A 20,058-nucleotide genomic window follows, 5' to 3' on the forward strand; every position below is an offset into this window, starting at 1 on the left:
ATGCCACCAAAATACAATTTTGCTTTTTCTTGTGCAAAAGAGATACCAGCTCACCTACTCTTACCCTCAGTAATACACAAATCACCAGACACGATCAGATCTCTTTGCTTAGACCATCGGTCCCCAACCAGTGGTATGCATATCCCCGGGGGCACGTGCTAGGCCGTTCAGGAGTACACAACAAATAATTAGTAATGGCGGAAAAACAAGTAAAGTAAACAAAATGCAAAATGTTAAGTTTGAATCACCACTAATGGAAACACTTCAAAACTAGCTTACACTACCAAATGATGATTGGCAAGGGCGTGGCTATGAACCCATCCCGAAACCACTCTTCTACCAATCATTATGCACAATTCATGCATCACTTTTGTGAGCCTGATTTCAAGAAACTAAGTGCATCAAAGCAAGCTCAATGATCTCACCGATAATGTTTCAATCAGCTAGTGATCCATATACCAATTATTACAGACTTTTCAGATAACACAAATAAATATTAATAATAATAATAAATCAAAAGTTTGTTAAATACTTCATCATCATTATCAATATTTAACATGAAGCTATACTTATTTCTGTGTTACGAATATTGTAAAATTAAATCTGTGGTTTGTACTATTAAGATAGGCACTGAACAAAAGTCAGTATTTAAAACAGCTATTTCAAAAACAAGGGGTACAATTTATAGAAATGGGTTTAAAAGGGGTATACAAGTGGTAAAAGGTTGGGAACCACTGGCTTAGACTAACATTTACCTCCAGTTTTTCCTGGCACAAACACACATCAGATTACATCACATCAATAGCCTCCTCATAGCATCCAAGAAACTTTGCATTCACTTTTGTTCAAGTGCCTATTTTACACCCAACCAATGCTTCACTATATACAAATCAAAACATCTGTCCATGTTTAAGAATACTGCTCACATGTTTGGGATGGTGCACCTAAAACTTCCTTTACAATCCTTGACATTGTTCAGAGGTGAGCAATTAGGCTCATAGATGATTCCTCTCTTAGAGACGTACTTCAATCTCAAAGATGCAGTATCTCAGCAGATTATAACAGATCTAACTACACTACTTGGAAAGAAGTCAATGGACACCTTAGTGTGAGGAACAAACACCCATGGCATCTACCTTAATAAGATGTAGGACCTCCTTTTGCCATGATGACTACAGCAATCCCACGAGGCATACTTTCTACAAGTGTGTAATAGCGATCAATGGTAATTATGGACCATTCTTCCTGCAGACATGTAATGAGGTCTTGGCTGTTGTGGAGCAAATGTCTCTAGACCATACCCAATGCTCTAGTTCATCCCAACAGATGTTCAATAGGGTTGAGTTTAGGGCTCTGTGATGGCCAGTCAAGTGAGGTGACATTTGTGTCCACAAATCATGCAGTTATGGCAGCAGCCTTATGACACAGAACATTGTTTTGATGAAACACTTCCACAAAGTAGGAAGCATTGCATTGTCCAGAATGTTCAAATACCTCTTAGAGTTTAATGTTCATGGCACCACAAACAGAGGTCTGGGGCCAAACCAGGAGCTCACTGTCAACATTGAATTTCATAGCTAGGGTTATACACTCTGGTAAGAGATATTCACTGGGCATTCGCCACACCTACACCCATTTATCTGCTCGGTAGAGGGGCAAAGCATGATTCGTTGCTCCATAATGCAGTTTACAAGCTTTCACGTCCCACTGTACACACTCTTTGCGCCATCAAAGATGACAATGCATGTTGTTTTGGGAAATGTGGGGCTTGAATATTACGGTCCTACCATGGAAACTCATGTCGTGAATCTCAGTTCTGAATGTTGTGCAATTCATGTTCCAGTCAATTCCCTGAACTCCGCATTCAATGTGATGATGGCTGACAAATGGCACTTTTTACATATTATCCTTCATAGCTCCTTATGGTCACATTTGGTGAGTGTGGTGGGTTGTCCACTGAGGGCAGTGCTTGCAGTTGACTCACTGCACTTCCATTTCAGTATGGTATCACTGATTGTTGACCCAGGATGGCCCAATTTGTCAACAGTTGCTGAACAGATAGGCCTGCAACATGGCATCTTATCGCAATGCATCTTTCAAATGCCATCAGTTCTCTTCTTGCATCCATTTCACCTGGACACAGTTGCACTGACCTGGGAGCATCATGCTCAGTCAGTTTTCCTGCTTCAGATGGAAAAACCGAAGAACCCAAATGTCATCTAGGATGTGAAGTATGTTTATCAATGCTTATCAACTGAAGGTAAATTAGCTGATCTCATATGGAGATGGAAGGGTTTTTCATCCTACAAAACAGGCAAATCAGCCAATCACAATATACTTTGCAGATAGAATTAATTCCTCTATCAGGACATTAATTAGATTTCAAAGTTACGTGACTATGACATCCATTAAACCTAACACTTAAGGGAAAATGAGAACATTTGTTTTTGAAATAAACTTACATCATACATTTCAAATGTGTTAGCAAAGTGATTACTCACCATGTAACTGGAAGTGTATTTTTGTCACTGACTTCCTTTTTTGGTTTCTGAAATTTCATTTTTGGTATGGTATCTTTCACAATATTATTTGATGCAAGCAAAGTTAAAAAGTTTTTTGCATCAGCCTTCTCAGAAGGCAGAAGTTCTTTATCCTGATTCAGCATTTCTTCCATAAGAGCTTGCATAAATGATGAATCATTTAAATCCTTTTGAAAGAAAGACAATAATTAATTAAACACCTGATATAAATTTCTTAAGAATGGTTGCCAAAATCTGAAAAATTTTACTATATACCATAAAAAATTCAATTAGCAATGCAGTAGATCTACAAATTATATGTCTGCACTACCAATGCTAATCTAAGAAGAATTGAAACTCATAGAGTTGCATTTCCTCATCTTCTTGCATGTAGCAAGAGTTACACCAATAATTCTTGCTGCATGCCCAAGAATATAACCATAAGAATATAACTGATATAACCACAAGAAAGGACATACTAGTAGCAGAGTTATGTATGTAACTTATGTCTTTCTTGTGGTTATATCAGTTGCTTTAATATCATTTTTGTTCTAGGTGTTTATCAGAACTTTCCAGACCCCCCCCCCCCCCATATTAAGAACCTTACTTTATCTGATTTCAATAGCATATTATATAATGAATATTCAGCATGTCCTATATAAATGGAATGAAAACATTCTGATTCATGGGATAGTGGCAGTCTAATAATTCTTTCTTAGGAATGCTGTTTGATAAAGGCTGTGTTTTTTTTTTAATTTTAAGATTAAAGATTGAATGAAAGCGTAAAATTAAACACCGAACTGAAATTAGAAGAATTTCTAAATTTCTATACAGAATTGTGGACAGATAAATATGTTAAAAAAAGATAACTAGCAAACATTTAATGAAAATGAAAAGGAAATAACTAAAGAAGAATTAGAAATCAGCCTGAAAGAAAAGAAATAAGAAATGGAAAATCACCTGGAGAAGATAAGTTAGGTCCAGAATTATATAAATAGGCAGGAATAAGGTTCAAAGAAAGACTCTTATTATTCTTAAATAAAATCTATTCAACAAGTAACCCACCAACAGAATGGAAAAAAGCAATAGTGATCCCTATCTTTAAAAAAGGTAGTAGAGATGACCCTAAAAATTATAGAGGGATATGTGGGTGGTCTGAAAATTTCTTGGCCTAACAATGAAAAAACGAATTTATAATTTCAAAATTATTTTTATTTTTCAACATAATCTCCCTTAAGACTAATACATTTATTCCAGCGATGCTCCATCGCCACTATCCCATCCCTGTAGTGGTTCTCAGTAAGATCTGCAAAATATCCTTCTACAGCTGCAATCTCTTCTTGGTTCGAAGAAAAATGCTGGCCAGCAAAGAAGAGTTTTAGTTTTGGGAAGAGATAGAAGTCAAAGGGAGCCAAATCTGGGGAAATAGGGGTGGATGTTCCAACAATTCATGGTGCAGATCCCTTAATTTTCCTATTGCAAAACACCTTTGTGGGCAGGTGCATTGTCCTGATGAAAGATGATTTTTTTCTTCTGCAAACCAGGTTTTTTCTCAGGAATTTTTTTGCCTAGTCTGGTTAAAAGATCGGAATAATATTCTCCAGTTATTGTCTTACCCTTTTCAACTTTAATTGTTAATTAAAGGGTAGAAGTATTCCACTTTCTTAAATGCTGCCCTGGACACTCGCATACTAATAACCACTTAAAAATAATAGAAATAAATACATAATCAGGGGAAACCACAAACACAAGTTTTTCGACCAATTATCTAACCTTAAAAGAACTTATGAAGTTGGTGTAACATTCACCAACAAATATGGCGGAATTACAACATGCTCCTAATGATTAGAATCATCCATAAACTTTTGCCTGAATACCTCCTAGATACATTAGAATTTTTCACAAATGATTACTCAAGGTTTCAATCGACAGCACCAGCAACACAGTAGAATGAATACAAAGTATGGTAAAGTGAATGGGAAAATCAAAAACCTTAAACTCTGTCTCTAAAATCTCTGGCCCATCTCTTGCTATAAAATTTTACTTGTCGTGCATGATGGAGGCAAATGGCAACTACCCATGTCAAGGTGTCTGCTGACTCAAAAAAAAAAAATAAATAAATAAATAAATAAATAAGCTATAAAACAAACATATATCACATTTGATTCATTAATTTTTTAAAAAAAGTGAACGTTTGTAAACAAGATTCGTGGAGCCTGCATTGGGAAACCCTGATCTAACCCATAAGCCTACTCACAAAAAAAAAAGTACTTTTTGTGTTTGATTCAGTCAAGAAATCACTTTAAATCAATCAATAATGAATAGTGTTTATAGGAATTTGTAAACATTATTCATTATTTACATCTATTCCATCCAAAAGGGGTGAAAACTATAGTGCAATTTAGTACTGAGTGAACTAAGGGCTAGATAATATAGGAATCTTGTTCTAGAGAGTAAATTTCTTTTTTTCAAGCCACTTCAAAAATCTAAGCCAGGAAGTGGTCTCATGTTGAAGGGTTAAAATCATCCTAAGACATTCACAAGCATTCATGCTATAGCAGGACATATGTGGAACCTCAAAATCCAAATATGCTAAGAAGAAAATATATAACTCAGAGAATTCCAAAGCAAAAGTGTAGAATCAGTTCTCACTTAAGCATTTATTTAGAGTTATTCAATCTTAAAGATTTGTCACAGTCCTTTTTAGTAGGACAATAGTTTTAACCACCCAACTAGCCACGAATGTATTTATGTGAACAACCAATGTTTTCTTAAGAAAACATTAGTATACAATCAGTTTCTTCTACTGAATGCTTTGCAAAGTTTATTAAACTATTTACTGAATTACCAATTCAATTATGTTCAGTTTTCTTTGCTTAAAAGTTTATTTATAACCTTTATGATTTCTTTTGTGCTTAATAACTTTCTCAGAAATAAAATGCAAATACTTCATTAATCTCTTCAACCTTTAAGCATGATGAGCCCATCATGGTCAAGTAACCGGCTTTATAGAAACTTAATTAATGCTATGGTAGGGTAATTAGTCTTATCAGCATAGGCTACTATATCTGTTTGTTGCTATTTATCTGCAAGTGTTCCCTCCTAGAAACTCAGTTTTTTGCCTTGCAGGATAAACCTTATCACCTCCACGTGAGATCAGCCAAATCACCTGCATTTAAAAAATGTTCATAAAGAGTCCCTAAATGGGATTCAGATCAAAGAACATCACTATTGCCAAGCGAGTTACAGAGGCTCAAAATAATATATAACCACTCAGCTGTAATTTCTCAAGTTTGTTACTTTTCTTTGCTATTGTAAAATCTTGTATGAGGAAAAATTAGGACAAAATTTTTCTATACCGATTTTACTTTGAAATAACAAATTATACAAAATACTTGTAATTGAATTAACATTTACCTCAATTTTTTTGTTGTATTGAATCTGGTAAAATATTAGAATAAAATTGTTAAAATATTTAAGAACCAATGAAATTGTGCAAACAAAGAAATAGCTCAAAAAAAATTAGACATACACACCTGAGACTAGCGAAAATCGCGAAGGTCAATGGGCTACGGGTTTTCCCGCCAGAACTCGGCAACAGCGGGGTGATGGAGAAAAACCTCTCCAAGAATATCCGGGCGGTTTAATCTGAGGCCGTTCCAAGGTCAGGAGAGTAGAATAAAAGGGAGAAATCATAGGGCCAAAGGGCTCTGTTGCTGGCTCTTGATTCTGGTCTCATCTCGAAGAGGTTCCTGCGTCCAGCCGTTCCAAGGATGGGAGAGTCACGTCCCACCAGCAGAAGTCCAATGATGATAGGAGGTTCATATCAGCAGCGACGGTCTGTTCCAGAAGTCCCACCGTTTCTAGATGATCTCCGAGTATACTATATCATCGTTGCCGAGAACTAGTGCCCGAATGTGTTTTCACCAGAAGGAAGAGGAACATGGTTGTGATATCCAGGATCTAGTGTGCTGAACTAGCTGACAAGGTTGCAAGAAAGAATTTTTCAGTTCCTAGATTGTGAAATTTAAGGCTAAGAATGCCTGTCCCATAGTTAGTTAGCATAGAGAACATTAGTGAAGTTGGAAAGCCGTACTTCTGATTAACGGCGAACTGATTGTGTACAGAGTTCAGAAAAATTTGCTAATGTTATGTGATGAAAGGGAAATTGATTGTAAAGTTTAATGCCTAATTCTCTTTTAGCCTGAGTTAAGTTACGTTAGAGTGTATACATATGTCTATCCATGTGTCTGATTGTTGTGAGCATGTATATTGTTTTATATTAAAGGGCTTAAGCAAGAAATGCTAATCTAATCGAGCAGAGAACCAGACACATGTTTAACTTTGTTACCATTGTTATTTAGCTGAGTTAATCAGAGATAGATATTTTGATGTGTGTAGATTTAATCTTTGTGATTAATTTGATTTAGAATGAATAAACAGATTTGTTTGTTAATATCTTGCCTGATTCTGACTTGCTAATGCACTGTCTCATAAAACATAGAACCTGTGTGTCCTGAAGATAGAAAGCCACGACTGACTGATTTTTAGTTTTAAACATTGCTTGAATTAGAATTAAACTTTAGAGATATTTCCATGTTGAGCTGGATGTTTCTCTTGCATGTATGGGGAAGACATACAATTCCTCTACGTGATCTTTAATTGTGCAATCGAAAAAACAAATAAATTTTTAAAGATCAGTGAAAGAGAGAGTCAGCAAGAAAGACAAAGGAATTGGTTCCAGCCCGAAGCACTTCCTGAATCTTGAACTACGTACGCATAAAAAATAGCATACTTACAACCTTGAGGGGGGGGGGGGAATAAATTATAGCCAGACAGGATTAAGAGAGATTGAACTAGCTCAAGCAACGACTACAAACTAAGTAAATACGACTGATAAGAAAAGGAATATAAAGGCGCAGTTCGAAGGTTTGATAATAAGAAATAAAATAAATAATAATATTAAAGTACACACACCTAATATATATATAAAATAAAGGAGGAGATATTATTACACTATCTATTCCTCTCCAAGGCTGGCCTGATTACCTTGTGTATTGCTAAAGCCTTTGATATGGTGTAGTATGACTTTTGCTGTCCTTGTGCCATTAATATTACTTTACAATTGTGAGGGTTTAATGAACTGATAATGCAATAACACAATTACTTGATTAAATATACAGTAAATGGCAATGGCTGTCTCAAAAGCAGCATCAACATGATTTCATGAGCATGCTTTACCTAAAATAAAGGAACATGCTGATGTAAAATACTTTACAAAGTTTAATAAAATATTAAGGAGTTTCTTAACGTAACATACATATCTGGTACCTAAGCAAAAGTTAAATCATATGTTTTCTTTTCTAGAGCTAAATGAATTAGCATGTGCAGTGACAGCTCACCTCCAATATTCTGTGGTGACTGTCTTAAGAGTTACTTAATATGTTTAGTGGAACTACAGAGCTAAAAGAGAGATAATGTTTTGGTGTTTCTAATTTTCGCTTAAAGGAATTTTGCAAACTTTAGGACAAACTAAGAGGCAAAACATGAAGATAATTTCAACGAGTTTTCTGGAATTTCTTAATCACTTTAAACCATTTATTTTCACAGTATATGCAAGAGAAAAAAAAAAAGAAAGCTGGGTTGCTCAAGTTCATTTCATTAGTTTATATAATTTTATTTATGTATAAATTATGTGCATAAGCTTTATTTTCATTCTTAAATTTGCGGACAGCAGGTGTTAGAAAACTCCATGTTTCTCTACCACACACAGTTTTAATGCTAAACAATGCTTTGGTTTTTAGGTTTTAGATACAGTTGGCAGAAATCAGCTCAAGAAGTCACAGATCTAGATCAGCAGGAAAAGATAAAACCCTAGACTACAAAGTCCATATAAGATGAATTTCATCTGAGCAACAGAGGCTTCATTTCAATACAATCAAAAACAGCATTTTAAACACAACATTCTAACTGCTAATGACTACTCAGAGTTTTTGAGAACATGATAAAAACGGTTTTTAAAGAAGACATCTTCAATGTTGTTCTCCAACAACAACATCAGAAAAGAACAAACAAGAAAAGATTCACTAATTACATTATGCTGATAGTGATATATTTGAGCTTGTTAAGGAAATTAAGAGAAGTTATTCTGAAACTCGGCAGAATGCAAATGAGCAATACTCAGGAAAGGAAAAGAAATATGTGTAAAAATAGTTTTAAAAAGAATCAAAGTAAAAACACTTTTCAGATAACTGCATACTCCTTATACAATAATATGACTACACGTGATCATTCAGTAATACAAAAGTTCTCTGCCTTTTATTGAAGCAATAACAATTCTTTATCATATCTGCAGTTGCCATTTCAAATAAATAAAATACACAAAATTTATTAAATATACAGTAAATGGCAATGGCTGTCTCAAAAACAACATCAGCATGATTTCATGAACATGCTCTTCTAAAATAATCATTTTATATACAAAATGTACTCATTCATTGCAGAAAGAAAATGCTTTCTCAGACAGATACTAGTAATAGTAGTAGTAGGCAGAACATAACGCAAGTTCCTTGAAAGAGGGAATTCATGACATGCACTTGTGTAATAATGTAACCAGAGAACATAATTTCATATTATTTGCCTTTTGTACTGAACTGACTGCGATTCTCTATTGTACCTATATTTGCCATTATGATAAACTTTCTCATATTAAATTTTCTGGCAACCAAGCAATGCTAAATTTAATAAACAAAGAATGTTCAATTCTTCTTTTATCTAAATTTCTAGTTTTTTGAACAGGATGCAAGTAGGTGATACATGGAAGAGAAAATGCATAAGAAAGTTTTAGAAGGAACTCTTTTAGCCTTAATTTTTGGAAATAAGCAGGGAGCTGGTATAGTGGCATCAAATTTTGTAACTGGGGTAAAAATAAGTAGTTTTCATGTACCAGGGTGGTCTGAAAAGTTCTTGGTTTAACAATGAAAAAACAAATTTAGAATTTTAAAATTATTTTAATTTTTCAACATAATTTCCCTTAAGACTAATGTATTTATTCCAACAATGCTCCAGTGCCATTATCCCATCCCTGTAATCGTTCTCAGTAAGATCTGCAAAATACCTCACATTTAAACAATTCGAAGAAAAACACTGACCAGTGAGGAAGAGTTCTAGTTTAGGAAGAGATAGAAGTCAGAGGGAACCAAATCTGGTGAAATAGGGTTGATGTTCCAACAATTCATAGTGCAGATCCCTTAATTTTCCCATTGCCAAAACACCCTTGTGGGCAGGCGAACTGTCCTGATGAAAGATGATTTTTTTTCTTCTGCAAACCGGGGTCTTTTCTCATGAATTTTTTTGTCTAGTCTGGTTAAAAGATCGAAATAATATTCCCTGGCTATTGTTTTACCCTTTTCAAGATAATTAATAAACAAAATGCCTTTAGCATCCTGAAACACTGATGCCATGACCTTTCCTGCTGATGGAACCAACTTTGTCTTCTTTGGCACTGAACAACCAGCTTCTGTCCATTGTTTTGACTGCTGTTTGGATTCTGGTGGGTAATGGTGAATCCATAGTAATAAATCAATGCACAAAATCAGATTTATTCTTGCTAAAATGCTCCAAGGACTGTTCAGAGATTTTAATGTGAGTGTGTTTTTATCTGCTGTGAGCAATTTTTGACACTCATCTTGCGCAAAGCTTTTTCATATGCAATTCTTCATGCAAAATTTATCCAACATGTTCTTTTGAAAGCCCATAGTCTTAAGCAATTTCATGCACTTTGACTAGCCGATCATCCAATACCATATCGTGCACTTGATCAATAATTTGTGGTGTTGTTACACTTTTTGGACGTCCTTCACGTGGATCATCTTCAAGGCTGGTATGGCCACATTTAAACTCAGCAGCTCATTTCTTAATTGTCGAAAATGAAAGAGAAGAGTGCCCATAAACTTTTATGAACTTGGAATGAATTTCTTTTGGCGTTAAATCTTCTTTTACAAAGAATTTTATAACAGCACGATACTTAATTTTATCCACTTCAAGGGATACAGTTTTTGCTTTAGACAGCTGTATAAAACAAACTACTTGATAGAATGATTTGCAATTTCACATGGATGCTTATGACAGATGTACCAACTTAGGGAAAAAAAAAAAAAAAATCCTGCCGATAGTGTTGTCATCGATGGTCGAGGTTAAGAACTTTTCAGACCACCCCCATACTTAAACAAAGAATCGAAAAATGGAGCTCCCCTCTTTCAGCACCTCAAAGCTTTTTGTTATGTTTGCCATTTTATTGAATGATAAAAATAAATAAATAAAAAAAGATAATTTTTGATTAGGAAAAAATTGTGCCAAAATTCATGTTTTTGCATATTTTACTATGCAAGTTGATGGACTGCCTGCAAAAATGAAGCATGTTGAAAATCTTATGCGACATGACAATACAAAGGAAGAGCACAACATGCTGGCTTGGGTATCACTTAGATAAACAAGGATCCCACACCCAACCGAGCAATCAGAGTTGGATCAACTAGTCAGCTATTAAATGAAATGCAATAAAACTAGCAAGAGACATATCAGCAACATTTTTGGATTAGCAGAACAACAATGCAGAGTCAGGTGAATGAATTATCTGGTCTGAGAATCATACAAAATATGAAGCAGGGAGTTGGATTTCCTCTCAGTAAAAAGAGAAAGGAAAGCATTATAAGGGTACAAGCCTGAAAATGCAAGAAAGATAATAGCAAGATTTGCAGCAAAGCTATTTAACATCACAATCGTTCAGGTCTATTCACCAACTTCAGAAAATAAATAATTATTTTATAATAATTTAGAAGCAATCTTGGAATCAGTACCAAAGATTTATTTGAATCATTGAAGGAGACCGGAATGCCAAGATTAGAATGAACAATAAGGGATGGAAAAAAGAAATGGGTGAATATGGATATGTTGAAAGCAATGAAAAAGTAGAACGAATGCTTGAGTGTACCATGAAATATGACATGGTAATTTATAATACAGAATTGCAGGAAAAAAAAAAAAAAAAAAAAAAAAAAAAAAAAAGGTTGCAGAAAGTCAACATGGTGATCACCTGAAGGAAAAAAACAAAGAATATGCTAGACATGACAATCGTAAACAAGAGTTGGGCCACATCATTTCAACAATGCTGAGCATTTCATGAAGTAGATATGGAATAAGATCACAGCTGAATAATCGTCAACGTCAAGTTGAAACTCAAACAACAAGAAAAGGCACAATTTCACAGTCAAAGGGATAAGGGAATTGACTTGTGGAAGAGCTGAAATCCATTACAGAACAAGAACTGGAGGACAAAAAAGAAAAAAAATGGCGTTGGCAATCAAGCGAGCAGTAAAAGAAATGATTCAGGAGACAGAGAAAGCAAAGAAGAGGTGGATTTCACAAAAGAGAAAGAGATTAAAATTAATTCAAGAAAAAAAATGGGATTAAAAATTAAGCAAGATATTTCCATGGAAGTTGATGAACTAAAGATAACATTTAGAAAGAAGCTATTTAAAGAGCAGTGTGAGAATATCAATAAATACTATAGTGAATACAGAATAAGAAAAGTAGTATACAAGATATCGAAATTTCAACAAGAAATGGAACTCAAAGCAGAGAACCAAAAAAGATGAGAAGGGTGAAACAATAATGGATGTAGAAGAAACAGGAGAGAAAAAAAAAAGAGAGAGAGAGATGGAGAAGATACTGCTCAGTTATATAAGACACAAGATGTGAAGGTCTAAAAAACGTTAATTGATTTGTTGAAGAAAGAGGCATGAGACAACTAATGTTTCTAATCATCTTTACCATCCATTTGGAAAGAAAATGGATGTTATAAAAGAAAATATAAAAGGAATTTCAATTTAAGGTATGAGAATTAATAATTTAAGATCTGCAGATGGTATATTGTTGAAGATGAAGAAGTATTAAGAACAGTGCTGAAGTTAAGTAAATAAGGAAAGAGATACAAGTTGATAATGAACATTTACAAAATCTAAGATAATGATATTCAGGAAGAAGAGTATGAAGAGGCAAATAAAAGCAAACGGACATGAACTGGAAGAGGGTAGGAGTTTACATATCTAGGAAGCAACATGATGCACAATTCAGACTGTAAAAAAGAGATAAGAACTTTGATAACAAATGAAAATAAGCCTAAAGGCAATGAATACAATGTGAGACACAGAGAATGGTCGAAAACCTCTGTGAGGTAAATGTTAGGCATTCAAAAAAATGTATGCATGAATTGGATGAATGAATGAATGACTAATCAGTTCTATAGAAAAGTACTAAATTGGAAGGAGAATCTAATGCAGAAAATAATTAGAACAAAACTCAACCTTCTTGGACATAATAAGACTGATGACACAGGAAAAATCAAAACTTTGATGCTTGATAGAATGGACAGCAAAACAAGAAGTTAGGGAGTGATGTAGAAAGAGTTGAGGGACCTGACAATGGCAAAAAATGGTAAAAACTACACAAGGCCCCAGCGGACATTGAGCCAATGGGCACAATAAAAAACTGCCAAATATATACACGAATTTAAAAGTGCTTTTAAGTACTATGTCTTCTCTTGTGATTTCATTCATTCATTCATGTCTCTTTGAAGAATCCAGGCAGCTCATTGTCATTTCAACAAACAGGATGAAACAATTCATCCTGCTTGTTGCTCACTAGACAAAGGTTGTTTGGGAGCAATTCAGGTCCAAAAATATATAATTTACTAAATGACGAAAATTTTCAAAGTTTTGCATTTGGATATTGGAATATTCACCCCCCCACACACACTCCCCAATGGTTTGACAAAGATTTGCATGAGATCTAGTTTAATATGCAATGGTGGCAGAAATATTTTCCATGTGGAGTCAACAAAGGGTTTACTTCCTGGAGTGAAATCTCTTCTGAAAAGTTACATTATCTTGATATAGTTTCCTGTCAGTTCAACAAATGGCAAGTTCCTTGTCTTTTGTGTTGAAGCCAATTCTCCATTATACCAGAAGTTAGCATTATGGTAAACAAAGAAAGCACAAAATGACAAAAACAAAAGTAAAAAATACCAGATTTCAATAATATAATGGGATGAAAATGAAGAAAAACTTCGCCTGACTTGGAAATGAGAAAATATGTGCTATGTATTGTTTTTGAGTTATATATACACAAAAAGAATTTATTTATTTATTTTTTACTCTGTTCCACAAATACAAATATATCAGAGAAAAGGTGAAAAAGATTGAAAACAAACATAATTCAAATATGAGAAATTATTTTTTCTGGAATCTGTAATATGCTCCAAAAACAACCAAACACGCGTGTGTCAGTGTGTGAGAGAGGCACTAAGATGCACAACCAAGCTATTGAACAATCCATAAGAGCACCCTTCATAGAACTTTTAGGCTTTAAGATGATCATTTCAGTAGCTTTTTACATATTAAAGAACTTTAACGATTTACACATGTAACAAAAAAATATATATACGGAATTTTATTCAAAAACTCCAACATATTTCATCTAACATTATGTGGACATTGTCAGGGAGACAAACCATTAACTACCTTCAAAACGTAAATCAAATAACAAATCATAAAGAATGTCTGTACTAGCTTCTGTCTCGGTCACAGCTGAAGTTATACAATTACACTGTTAGAGTTAAAGAACAATTGTAAAAGTTGCACAGGTAAAAAATTAATTAAAATAATATGAACAATTAATAGTGATTACTTCCCAAGACTCAGAGATTGGCATGCAATCTGAGAGGTTGAGTTCGATTTTGTAGCATTTCATATTTCAAGGCAAAGATAATCAAATTTGAATTTGCTGGAAAGAAGTTTTGTCTGGTTTTTGTAATAAATCTTACACTATACACCTGATGTGACAGAAGTAAAATAATGAAATCATTATTATATTAGTATTTAATATGATGAATGTTTAAGTTGCAAAATGAACCTTTTGAAGGCATGTTTATATTAGAAGCCAACACCGATGCATTACACCTTTACTACTGTCACACACTCAGTCACTTTGGGCTCTTCTGTAATATACTGTATGTCAACCATTAGTTAGTAATGTGGTGTTTCTGGGTAGTTTTTTGATGGCAGTGATTGACTTCTAATATAAACATGCCTTTAAAAGGTCTGTTGAGGCAATCAGCATACTTATTATCTTTCTGAGTGTTATATATCTTGTTAGGTCTACAACTTTCTGAAAGATTACATTTCATAGAGTATGACAAAAAAAAAAAAAAGAAAAAAGTCAACTACCTTTTCATTCCCTGGATTATCCTCATATTCTTCTGAATTGTCTTGTGTGTGATCAGCTTCTGCACAGCCATGCCTTATTAGTTCTTCAGCAAAGTTGAGGGTTTTATTTTCTGTAGTATAATAAAGCTCTACACTGTAGTGATTTCCACAGTTTTCTTTTTGTGTTTTCTTAATGGCCTAGTAGGAATTTCATGAAAGAAGTAAGTAAAATTAATAATATAACACCTTCAGTTATCTGTACTAGCATTTGATGGAAAGAGGAGAAAAGTGCCTATTAATCAGTAGTTCTTGTTTATTATGGAAAGAATTACTGATTATTTGGCATTTTTTAAAAACATTTATGATGCAACATATCTTATAAAACAATTCTATCTTTAAATGGTAAAAATCATTTGAAATATCCAGTGGAATCCAACATACAATAAGGTCTCTAAAAAAATGTAACTACTTCATCTGAATTTAACATTTTTGCATTCAGTGATGCTAATAAAATGAATTCAAAGGTTAATTTTTATGGCTATTTTGCATATTATCAGTCTTCTAAGGTACATTTACATATCACTATTTCCTGGTATCAATTAAGAATGCTTCCTCATATTACTACAAAAATTTGCATGAATTCATCAGCATGGATACAGTCTGAATAAACTAATAAGAAAAATTACTTTGTAATTACTACAATCACCAAGTATTAATACAGTAATATCTTAAAGTCAAGCAGATAGTAAATTTAATGTTGCAGCTTGTTTAAGCTTAGTTTAAAATGTTATGGCTGTCATAAAAAAAAAACAACAACAACTGTGGATTGATTAATTTGTGGTTTTATGGTGCAAGAACAGCAAAGGTCATACTGCACCACAGGTTACAGAAGTACAGAGGGTTTTGATAAATAAATAAATAAATAGTTACAAGGAGATAAATTAGTGAATAATGTAAAATATATGGTGCTTAAGGATCAAAGCGATATAACTGAGGGGAGACCTCCACATAGCCTTTAAAGGAATGCAGAGAACCAATCAGGGCTTCTGACCTAATGTCCAATCCTCACCTTCTCATGGTGCACCCTGTTAGGTATCCACCTAGATACCGAACGAATGAGGATGGGCTGGCAATTTGGGATTTAGCCAAATAAATTGTATTCATATTGGCTTAAACCAAAATAAAAATTATGGTACAACATGACAGAATTTCATGCCAGATGGGGTGTCGCCTGGTTAAACAAGGCCCCTGTTGGCTTTTGCCAGGGAACCAGGGCAAACAGCAAAAAGTCAGCTACTGGAACAAATCTTAAAACCCACCCCCAACTCAACTCACCAGAGTTTCAGATTGGTACTATTAACATAAGAAGCATGACTGGCTAAGAAATGGAGCTAGCTGAGGAATTGGATAAGTACAAAATCAACATAATAGGGGTGACTGAAACAAAAAAGGCAAAAATTGGTGAGATCTTTCTGAGCAATAAGTACAAAATGTTATATTCAGCAATGAATCAAGGAAAAGAAGGAGTAGGCATAGTATTCAACACAAAATATGAGGCTAATCTTCTTCAATGGCAGACTGTCTCAAGTAGAGTGATGTGGGAAAATATGAGAATGGGGAACTGGACAATGAGACATATATGTGCTATGGTCCCACAGAGGTTCTATTAAGATAGAAGTGGAAGAATTCTTTGAGCCTTTAGAGAAAGTAACTGACACAATGAAAAGTTGGTCCCTGTTGGGGATCTAAATAGCAGAGTAGGAAATGCTTGTCAGAGATACAAAAATATATTGGGTAAATTTCAAGAAAAGAGCAAAGTTAATAATAATGACAAATACTTGTTGGGGGTGGGTTTTAAGGACATGGACTAGTTATTACTACCATGTTCCAACATAAAGATGTGCACAAATTCACATGGAGAGAAGAAGCAAGAAATAAGAAAAGTCTCATTGACTATATTATTGTTGATAGCAATGTTTTCTCCCTGGTGCAGGAAAGTAGAGTGTACAGAGGATTTGAAATTGGGAGTGATCACCATTTAGTCTTGAGTAGAATAAAATTGAATTTCATATTGAAAAGAAGCAATGTAAGAAAGTTTTAAAGCGAATAAAAGTTGAGCAACTCTCAGATGTGAACTGTAGACTAAAATACACAAACATGATTGAAGAAAAAATGAAAGAGTTTGAGAACAGGAACCAAACCTTGGAGATTCAGTGGCAAGCATTGAAGAAAACACTGATTGATTCAGCCAGAGAGGCATGTGGTGAGGTTGTCTGTAAGGATAGAAAAATCAGAACTCCATGGCAGACACAAGAAGTTAAAGAGGCAGTGAAAGAAAAGAAGAAAGCATATCAAAAGTGCCTGGCAAATAAGTCAGCTTGTGCTCTTAAAGAATACAGAGACAAATGTAAATGTAAGAAAGTGAAACACTGTGTAAAACTAGCTAAACAAAAGTCATGGGTGGACTTTGGCAAGAACATAGAAAATAAATATCAAGAAGGTGGAAAAATATTCAGGAGGTTGTTGAAGAAGCTTAGGAATGGAGGAAAGAGTGCTGTAAAAGGAGTTAGAGATGATAAAGGTGACATGAAAACAGGAGAAAAAAAGATATCCTTGAAGTATGGAGTAATTACTTTGAAAAACTGCTAAATGAAACAAGCAGTAATGACAGCACATTGGTAAAAAATACCAGGCATTCAGTCAGGAATACATATCCAGACTTGAAGTAGAAAAAGCCATCAAATGCCTGAAATGTGAAAAGGCAGGTGGAGATGATATTTGATCAGAAATGCTGAAGTACGGAGGTATAAAAGTCTTACATTGCTGCACAGCATAGTTCAGAAGGCCTGTACAGAGGGACGAATTCTAGACGATTGGAGTAGAGCTCTCATAGTACTCATATATAAAAAGGGAAATAAAACTGAATGTGAGAATTACAGAGGTATTTCTCTACTGAGTGTTCCTTGTAAGATATATGCAAGTATAATTGAGAAACGGTTGAAAAGGATTCTGGAAGACAAGCTGGATTCAGGCCAAATAGAGGCTGTCAGGATCAGATTTTCACTTTATGACAGATAGTTGAAAAATCATGGAAATATAACAAAGATGTGTATTTAAGTTTTGTAGGCCTGGAAAAGGCATATGACAAGGTGCCAAGAGAGAAGCTATTTGAAATGCTACAGTTATATGATGTCAATGGGCATTATATCAAGCAATACTTAGTCTTTATTTGAGTTGTAAGTCAGCAGTTAAAATTGAAGGAAGTACAGGAAAGTGGTTTAATATTAAATATGGTGTCAGACAAGGATGTACGTTATCCCCTCTGTTATTCATTATCTATATGGATCACATTATGAAGGAAAGTGGTATTAAACATGATATCAGAATTGGAGATGTTAATGTCAGCTCTTTGCTTTATGCGGACGATGTTATAGTCTAAATAAATCCGCTACAAATTTGCAAGATTTCCTGACGAAATTGAATAACTGTTGTGATAGATATGGTATGAAGGTCAGCATTAAAAAGACAAAGACAATCAAAATAGGCAGAAACATTGAATATATCAACTGCATTGTGAATGGAGAACCTATAGAACAAGTAAAACATTTCAGCTACTTAAGCACAATTTTTAGTGAAGATGGCAAATTAAATGTGGAAATAGACAACAGAATCAACAAAGCTGGTATGGTGGGAAGTCAACTGAATAAATTTATATGGAATAAGAGAGAAATTAGTCGGAACACTAAATTAGCTGTATACAAGACTGTGTTCAAGCCAATTTTAACTTATGGATCTGAGAGCTGGGTCAGAAGTAAAACACTTGACCAAAGACTAGAGGCTGGAGATATGAGATTCCTGAGAAAGATTAGGGGCATGAACAGATGGCATCAATGGCAATATCATATTAAAAACGAGGATATTAGGAAAGAACTTGACATTGTCAGCATCAAGGAATGAGTTAGCAGAGCTAATGTCAGGTGGTATGGTCTTAAACAGAATGGGAGATGAAAGATTGGCAAAACAAGCGTTCTCTGCCAGGTTGGCAGGAAAACGACCCAGAGGAAGACCAAGATATAAGTGGATTGATACAGTAAAAAGTGCATTAGAAGATAGAAATATAAGATCTGATAATGTTGGAGTCTTGACAGGTAACAGACTGATTTGGAGGAAAATTGTAAATAGGAAGTTAGTAATGATATAATTTTTCATGTAGTACTATCATATCCTCTATACCCCTTGAGGGTATATATCAGGAATTTGAAGATAATGATAATGTAAAATATATGTACTAAATTACAAGAAGATAAATGAGCAAATAAAATATATGTACAGTAGTTCTGCCCCTCCCCTTTATCTGTGAGTTTGCTTTCCGAGGTTTCAGTTACCCACAGACAATCTAGGTCAGCATTCTGAGTAGCATGATGAAATTTCGTGCCATCCTGTGTGAGATTTCATAAATCAGTCAATTTAAATTGATTGAAAAGTGTATTTATGTTTATTTATTTTTTTTAAATTTAGTTTGCAAAAGTTGTTGTACTAGCATATCCACGCTGTATTGTATATGCTATCCATCTGTTTATTAGCTGTCTCTTTATCAGATTGACTCTCGTGATATCGCAGTGCTTGTGTTCAAGTAACCTTTATTTTCCTTAATAATGGCCACTAAGCACAAGAGTAGTGATGCTGGCAATTCGGATGTACAAAGAGAAGCCATAAAGTGCTTCCTTTAAGTGAAAAGGAGAAAGTTCTACACTTCATAAGGAAAGAAAAAAAAATCATGTGCTGAGGTTGTTTAAATTCCATTCACATAATAAATTTAGTTTAATCCTTAATCCAAGTGTGAGCAAACAAAGTTTGCACCTGAAAATATCTTCAGGACTGAGGCACCGGGCAACTCGGAGCAAAGGTGGACCAAGCTTACATCACTCCTATCTCAGTATCTCCCATAATGCAAATCACATTTCCTTGTGGATATGTATAATGTTATGTATTAAAGGAAGGGCCAATACCCAAACCAGTTTTGACCTTTATTGAGGTCCTGTCAGTGGGAGCCAGGCCCAGAAGTGGAGATACCAAGGCAGAAGCAATGGAGAGGTCATCTTTACCTATAGGAGTTGCCAAAAGGTGTGCCACCTTATTTTCAGGCGCAAATTTTGTTTGCTCACACTTGGATAAAGGATTAAAATAAATTTATTATAGTCTAACCAAGTGAAAAATAAACTTCCATTCACATAACTTTTATTACATTACAGTATATTATTATAATTGTTCTCTTT

The 20,058-nt window shown here is 34.4% G+C and overlaps 1 protein-coding gene across 1 annotated transcript in view; it reads right to left on the minus strand.

Annotated features, from left to right (window-relative positions):
* The window catches only part of LOC150103097 (putative ATP-dependent RNA helicase TDRD12), a 623,943-nt gene that overhangs the window by 69,745 nt on the left and 534,140 nt on the right, over positions 1 to 20,058 (minus strand). The window contains exons 24-25 of the mRNA XM_090397898.1: positions 14,804 to 14,980; positions 2,502 to 2,707 (exon numbers count right to left, since the gene is read on the minus strand). Coding sequence (XP_090254024.1) covers positions 2,502 to 2,707; positions 14,804 to 14,980 — 383 coding nt within the window. The remainder of the gene's footprint in view (positions 1 to 2,501; positions 2,708 to 14,803; positions 14,981 to 20,058) is intronic.

The sequence above is a fragment of the Typopeltis vanoorti genome, chromosome 9 (genome assembly GCF_054136105.1).
Source record: "Typopeltis vanoorti isolate ZY-2024b chromosome 9, IOZ_Tvanoo_1.0, whole genome shotgun sequence".
Lineage (NCBI taxonomy): Eukaryota > Metazoa > Arthropoda > Arachnida > Uropygi > Thelyphonidae > Typopeltis > Typopeltis vanoorti.